This window comes from Amblyomma maculatum, chromosome 2, assembly GCF_055883805.1.
Source record: "Amblyomma maculatum isolate TAMU_Amacu chromosome 2, ASM5588380v1, whole genome shotgun sequence".
Taxonomy (NCBI): Eukaryota; Metazoa; Arthropoda; class Arachnida; order Ixodida; family Ixodidae; genus Amblyomma; species Amblyomma maculatum.
In genome coordinates, this window is record NC_139345.1 from 211,513,403 (window position 1) to 211,520,781 (window position 7,379).

The window sequence follows — 7,379 nt, forward strand, 5'->3', positions numbered from 1 at the left end:
ATAATGACGTCTTAAATGTATTTCAGTTTGCAATGTAAACGTCAAAATGACTAAAATCACCATCAGTTGAAATGACGGATATTGCTTGGAAATAGAGCTGCCAAGAACTTTCCGTTATTTTCACCAAATTTTTTTTTTACAGTGAGCTGCAGTTATACATGCACAAACAAGCAAACATCAGTCTCACTTTAAAAACCCAAACTCCTTCGCCCGCCGTGGCGTGACGACGTCAGGGAGAAGCGGAGAGACCTTAGCTAGTAGTTGGCTAGACGTCATCAAGTCGTTAGGGCTAACTTTAAAATCAGAAAAGTGCGGCTTCGCCTATAAGGAGCTGCTATTCCTAGCCATTTCGTAAGCATGGGCGGCGTTCCTACAGACCAGCGGAAAACGGCTGCGATCGCCCAGTTTTCACAGCCTACTGACATGAAAGCTGTGCACCGATTCGTTGGACTGTGCGCCTACTAATCGGCAATTTGTGAGCAACGTTTCGTGCACCTTCGAACCTTTGGCACAGCTTACAAAGGCTGACGCGCCTTTCAAATGGGAAACGCTGCAAGCGGAAGCTTTCAAGGAACTTAAGCGCCGCTTACAGTCCCCACCTGCCCTCGGGCACTTTGACGAAAAAGCCGGGACAGAAAGTCTTATCGATGCAAGCAACGCGGTCCTATAGGCACTGTTCTCGTTCAGATAATTGCCGGACAGGAAAACGTTCTCGCGTATGCTAGCCGTTCCCTGTCGAAAGCCAGAGCCGATTACTCGACAACCGAGAAAAAGCGCTTCGCGATCATCTGGGCCACTTCGAAGTTCCGTTCTGTATTTATACGGTCAACCATTTAAAGTTGTGAGTGCTTACCACGTGCTTTGCTGAGCGAATTCGAAAGGCCCCTCTGGCCGCCTTGCTCGATGGAGCCTACGTCTTCAATAGTTTGACATTTCTGTGGTCTGCGAGTCTAGACGCAAGCATTCCGACGCAGACTGCTTATTCCGAGCCCCTATCGACGCTCTCCAGAAAGACAATGACGACGCCACCTACTTGCTACTGGTATGCGCTGGTGCAGTTTCGCAAAACAGCAGCTCTGGGACCCTGAATTGCGAAATCCGGTCGATTACCTGGCAGAAAAGAACGCGTCTCCTCTTGCTGCGTTCAGGTGTCAGTTGCCGTCCTTCGCGTCCCACCATGACGCCCTAGTAAAGAAGAATTTTGCATCTAACAGGCGTGCACACATTCTTGTTTTGCCTAAAAACCACAAATACGAAATTCTACAGGCACTCCACGATGATCCGATCGCAGGGCTTCTCGGCCTTGCACGCACGCTGCAACCATTCCGCCGATGACGTCCTTTCAAAAATTAAGGATGGACCTCCCCGGCCACTTCCAGACTTATCAACGGGTAACAAATGGGTCATCGGGGCAACCGTTTACAGTACTCGCTACGCCGAAGCAAAAGCCCTGCCTAACAGTACAGCAGAAGTTCCTAAGTTTTTCGTGGAACGAATTCTTGTGTGACACAGCGCTCCTAAGTACTCATTGCTGACAGGGGAACTACTTTTACGGTGGAGTTCACGCAGGCCATTTGGAACTGCATTCAAACGAGCCATCATCATCATAATCAGCCTGACTATACCCACTGCAGGGCGAAGGCCTCTCCCATATTTCTCCACTTAACCCGGTTCTGTGCTAGCTGCATCCACTTGACCCCCGCGAACTTCTTAACCTCATCCGCCCACCTAACTTTCTGCCACCTCCTGCTACGCTTTCCTTCTCTTGGAATCCAGTTACCCTAAGCGACCATCGGTTATCCTCTCTTCGCACTACATTTCCTGCCCATGCCCAAATCGTTTTCTTAATTTCCACTAGAATGTCGGTAACTTGAGTTATTTCTCTGAGCACTCTGCACGCTTTCTATCTCTTAATGTTACCCCTACCATTTTTCGTTCCATAGCCCTCTGAGTAGAACTCTCTTTGTTAGCCTCCACGTTTCAGCCCCATAGGTGAGCACAGGTAAGATGCAACTGTTGTACACTTTCCTCTTGAGCAATACCCGTAAGCTACTAGTCATAATCTGCGAGTGCTTGCCAAATGCGCTTTTATTCTTGCTTTTATTTCCTTTTCATGGTCCGGATCTGCGGTTACTAGCTGTCCTAAGAGACATAATCGCCTACTATTCCCAGTATTTCGCTACCTAATGTAAACTGGTGTTCCTTCCCGAGGCTGTTGAACATTACCTTATTCTTCTGCATATTGATTTTCAAGCCTACCTTTCTACTTTTCCTGTCTAGATCATCAATCATTATTTGCAGTTCAAACGAGCCATACGATGACAACTGCCTATCATGGACAGACGAGCAGACTAGGCTAACGTCTTAACAAAACCATCGCTGAGATTATCGCCATGTAACATAGACGCTGAGCACAAGATCTGGGACACCATCCTATCCGAAGTGATCTTCGCCTGCAACACCACCGTACAGGAGACTACCAGGTAAACCCCGTTCCAATTTTTGTATGGCATGAGGCCACGACAACGCTCGACGTGATGCTGCCGCACGTGACGGAGGAGGGCAACATCGCCGCTTACCCTCAACGTACATGGGAAACTCGACGTCCGTCAGGCTGTGCATCAATGACCAGCAATGAACTGACGCCCGACGATACAACTTCGATGACGCGACGTAGAGTACATGTCAGGAGATCAAGTGCCGGCTTGGACACCGATATGCCATCGCGGGTGGAATGAAAAGCTTTTGCGGTGGTACTTCGGTCCATACAAAATCTTTTGGCGTATCGGATAACGTGAATACAAAATCCTCCCCGACGGTGTGACCGCATCCCAGCGACGCCGTGCGCGCCCAGAAATCGTCCTTGTTGTACGCCTGAAGCCTAATTACGCGCGCCAAAGGCATAGGTAATTTAATTTCTAGTATCTTATTTGCATTTCTATGTTTATTTTGTAAGCACTGAGGCGATGCCTTTTAATGGTGAAGTAATGCCGTGACTCACAGCCGCAGAACGCGGCCTTATCACTGCCCGCAGATCGATTCTGTACGCTCTTGTTCATGCTCGTTGTGCTGTTACATGAGTTGGTTCAATTTTCCCGCCGGCCACAACCTTCATCTCGAAATACTGGACTCCTCTCCATGCGCCTTCTCTTCCTTCTCCCCACGCGCCTTTCCTCCAGCCCATGCGCTTTCTCTCTCTGTCTCGAACCTCCCTCCAGAAACCTTTCGTTTTCTAATCGCGCTGCGCGACTGCGGCAGCACCGCGTTTTTACTAGTTGTAAAATGCACGGAAAAAGATTATTTCCCTTATGTTTCTGCGACCCGCCATCTATCTGAGGAGTTGCCGCACCCCAAACACGTGCCATGGAATCAGAATAGTAAAAACGCGATGCTCGCCGGTCCGCCGTCTCGTTAGCACCTAGGCCTAGGCATCGCCGCCTCGCCACTCCGCTGGCTGGCTCCGCTCTTGAAGAGGTTCTTCACTTCACATTGCAGTCACGGACGATATGGCGTCTCCCAACCGCAACTCGCCTCCTGCTCACGTAAATCCAGACCAAACCCTCTTTGTACGCTCTGAGAAAACGGAAAGCTCTCTACAGTCACGGCATTCGTCGCGGTCAGCTCGTTCGGAGCGTTCGGCCGCCTCGACCACGCCGAGCATGCTCGCCGCCAGAGCAAGGGGCGGAGGCCGCAGCGGCGCGAGTTCAAGCATCTCTGACTAAGAAAGATGCTGCTGTGAAGCTTGAAAAAGCAAGACTCAAAGAGCAGAAAAAAGAGCACAGCTGCAGCAATCGAGCGGAAGAAAGCAGAGCTGGATACAGAGAAGTCATGCAGTTGGAAAGGCAAGCGGCCGCTGCGGAAGCACAAGCGGAGGTCCTGGAAGCTGCCGTAGATCTGCACGGCAGGGAGAATCACATCTGTCGGGCTGTCTCCGAGGCATCCAAAAACCGCGCTCAACGCACTTTGGTCTATACGCACTTGATCAGGCTCACGTGCGCAACAACCGGCGTCCGTAATCGCAGCAGCATGACGGCGGGGAGCACCACGTCTCTCGGAACGCTACAACGGCACCTCAGGCCCACGCTCCATACACACCAAGCGCTCGCAACCAAGAGGTTTCGCCGAACTTTGCGAGTCAGCAAGCTGATCAAGCTAATGCTGCGGAGCTGACCGCCATGGCGAAGTATCTGATTCGATGCGATCTTGTGAGTACTGCCCTTATGATGTTCGATGACTGCCCTGACAACTACCGGTTGTGGAAATCTACGTTCAACGGGATGACTCGGACTCTTGAAGTCACGGCGAGCGAGGAACTTGCCCTTCTCGTGAAGTGGCTTGGGACAGAGTCGTCAAGCTATGCAAAGAGGCTACGTTCAGTGCACGTGGACAACCCAGAGGCTGGGCTAAATATAGTCTGGGAAAGACTCGAGGAATGTTATGGCCGCCCAGAAATTATAGAAAAGACCATCTTCAGAAGAATTTCAAGCTTTCCCAGATCGTCCGAGAAAGACACCCATAAATTGAGAGAGCTGGGCGATCTGCTTCTTTAGGTCGAGGCTGCAAGAGGAGCCTCACTTGACTGTTTGAGCATATCCGGACACCGCAAGAGGGGTAAATCCCATCGTAGAAAAGCTGCCACACCACTTGCAGGAGCTGTGGACCACAAAAGGCTCCAAGTACAAGCAAGATCATCAGGTCGCCTTTCCCTCCTTCTTGATCTTCTCCAGCTTTGTCAGGAACCAGGCGAAAATGAGAAAAGACCCCAGCTTCAAATTGAGTTCAGCAAGTAGCACCCCTTCAAGTCTCCCAAAAGCATACAGATGGGCAACGAATGAGGGCATGAGAAGAGCCCCATGCATGAGAAAGACCCATCTCAGTCCAACTGACTGACGTGGAGGCAGGCACTGAGCATCCGCACACAAACACGCCGAAGCAGCAGGATGCAACCAAGCATTGTCCTCTGCACAAGAAACCTCATCCTCTCCGGAAGTGTCGCGCCTTCAGATAAAAACCCCTGGATGAGCGGAAGTCCCTGCTGAAAGAATATGGGATCTGCTTCAGGTGCAGCGTTTCTACAGAACACTTTGAAAGACTGCAAAATAGTTCACAAGTGTGCCAATTGTGGTAGCGATAGGCATGCCACACCACTCCACGCATGGGCCCTCTGTCCTTAAGCACAATACTGAAGAAGCCAGAGGAGACCAGGATTCCTGACTTGAAGTATCGTTCAAGTCTGCAGAAGTGTGCGGGCAAGGCTACAGTGACAAGTCGTGCTCATAGATCTGTTTGGTTGAAGTCAACCATCCGAGCCAGCCTCACAAGACTGCAAAAATGTATGCCATCCTGGACGACCCTAGCAACATGTCCCTTGCAAGAACGGAGTTCGACATATTCGGTCTTAATGGACTAAGTTCTGCCTAAACTCTAAGGACGTGGGCTGGAATTACGGAAGCAGTTGGAAGAAGGGCATCCGGATTTTTCATTGAAGACATTCACAGCTCTTGGAAGCTGCCCTTACCAACACTTATTGAGTGCAACGACATGCCTAACAACAGGAACGAGATTCCTACACAGGAAGCGGCATTGCATCACCTTCATCTCGAATCTGTAGCTAGATTCATTCCTTTTTTAGATTCGGAGGTCAAAATCCTACTTCTCCTCGGGCGAGACATCCTCAGAGTATACAAGGTTCGGCAACAGCGCAATGGGCCAGCTGATGCACCATTTGCTCAAAGACTGGACCTGGGATGGGTTACCGTAGGGAATGTCTGCGTAAGTCGAAGCCGCACACCAGACTGTATGAACAACTTCAAGACAAACGTCCTCGAAAGTGGACGTCGCTCCCATTTCGAGCCATGCCAGAATCACTTCCTGGTCAAGGAGAAGATCACAAGCACTCCTGTGTTGACACGCCGCTTCCAACCTGCTCAGCACGCTGCTAGGAGTGACAGCTATGATAATGGAATCGCAGAAACGCTCTTATAGACTACGCAGGATGACAACAGACCTTCCCTTTCCGTGGAGAACAGGAAGTTCTTGAAGATAATGGATGGCGAGTTCTCACGGGACGAATCAAACAGTTTGGTAGTGCCTCTTCCCTTCCATTATTTAAGACCTAGGCTTCCTCATAAAAAGTACCTGGACCAGACACGTCTCGCTTCTCTCCAACGGACCTTGAAGAAGAAACCAGAACTGAGGGAACAATACACGAACTTCATGGACAATATGTTTAGGAATGGCCATGCCGAGGAAGCCCCACCGCTTCGAGATGGAGAAGAATGCTGGTACCTCCCCATCTTTGGTGTTTGCCACCCGCAAAAGCCCAGTGAAACGCGAGTCATGTTCGATTCCAGTGAACAGTTTAAGGGCGTGTCACTGAAGAGTGTGCTGCTTACTGGACCAGACCTGATGAACAGCCTGCTTGGAGTGCTCATCCGATTCCGGAAAGAACCTGTGGCTGTAACCGTGGTCATTCAGCACATGTACTACTGCTTCCTGGTGCGAGACGACCATTGGAATTATCTAAGATTTATGTGGTTCCGCAACAGCGACATCCAAGATGACATAATGGAGTAGCGAATGAAGGTGTATGTGTTGGGAAATAGCCCTTCACCAGCAGTTGCAGCCTATGGGCTTCGAAGAACAGCACGAGAAGGAGAGGAAGAATTTGGCAGTGACATCAGGCAGTTCGTTGAGAGATATGTCTATGTCGACGAAGGTTTGAGGTCTCCCTCTACAAAGAAGCCATCAGCCTGACACGCCGCATACAACAAATGCTGGCAAACCTTAGGCTCCATAAAATAGCCTCTAACAGCCCAACCATGTTAGAGGCATTTCCTGAGGAAGACTGCGCTGAGGATTTGATGGATCTTCATCTGTATAATGGTGCACCGCCGATCCAACACAGTCTCATAATTTCTTGGGACCTGACGAAGGACATCTTTATCTTTACGACTTCAATCAAAGAAAAATCATTCACTCGGCGCGGTGTCTGTTGCTCCAGTCACTATGCTTGGATCTGTTGCTCCAGTCACTATTCAAGGGAAGTCCCTCCTTCGAGAGCTAGTCGCCGAGACATGCGACTGGGACTGTCCACTTTCTGATAACAAGAGAGCCACATGGGAGACTTGGAAAGCCTCCTTACAACTACTCGAACAGCTGGCCATACCTCGCACTTATGCCCCCTACCTCACTCACCACCACACATCGCAAGGAACTGCACATCTTCTCACATGCACCAACCAAGGCTGTGGCTGCAGTGGCTTACCTCAGAGTGATATTGCAACGTGCTGAAGAAGCCCGCCAGCTCGCTAAGCTGCGCATCCATGCGCAGCAGGTGCAGGATGCTCGACGCTACAACCTACGGCACCGCCAAGTTG

At 50.3% G+C, this 7,379-nt stretch overlaps 1 protein-coding gene across 1 annotated transcript; it reads left to right on the forward strand.

The window, feature by feature from the left end:
* Positions 1–6,225: 6,225 nt before the first annotated feature.
* Positions 6,226–6,576, forward strand: LOC146201221 (uncharacterized). The gene has a single exon (XM_084592504.1). The coding sequence runs from the start codon at positions 6,226–6,228 to the stop codon at positions 6,574–6,576; it is 351 nt and encodes a 116-aa protein (XP_084448630.1).
* The last annotated feature ends 803 nt before the right edge of the window (positions 6,577–7,379 follow it).

Bases quoted from the DNA above. Each gene is read 5' to 3' on its own strand.
- LOC146201221 (XM_084592504.1), top strand. From the start codon at position 6,226: ATGTTTAGGAATGGCCATGCCGAGGAAGCCCCACCGCTTCGAGATGGA.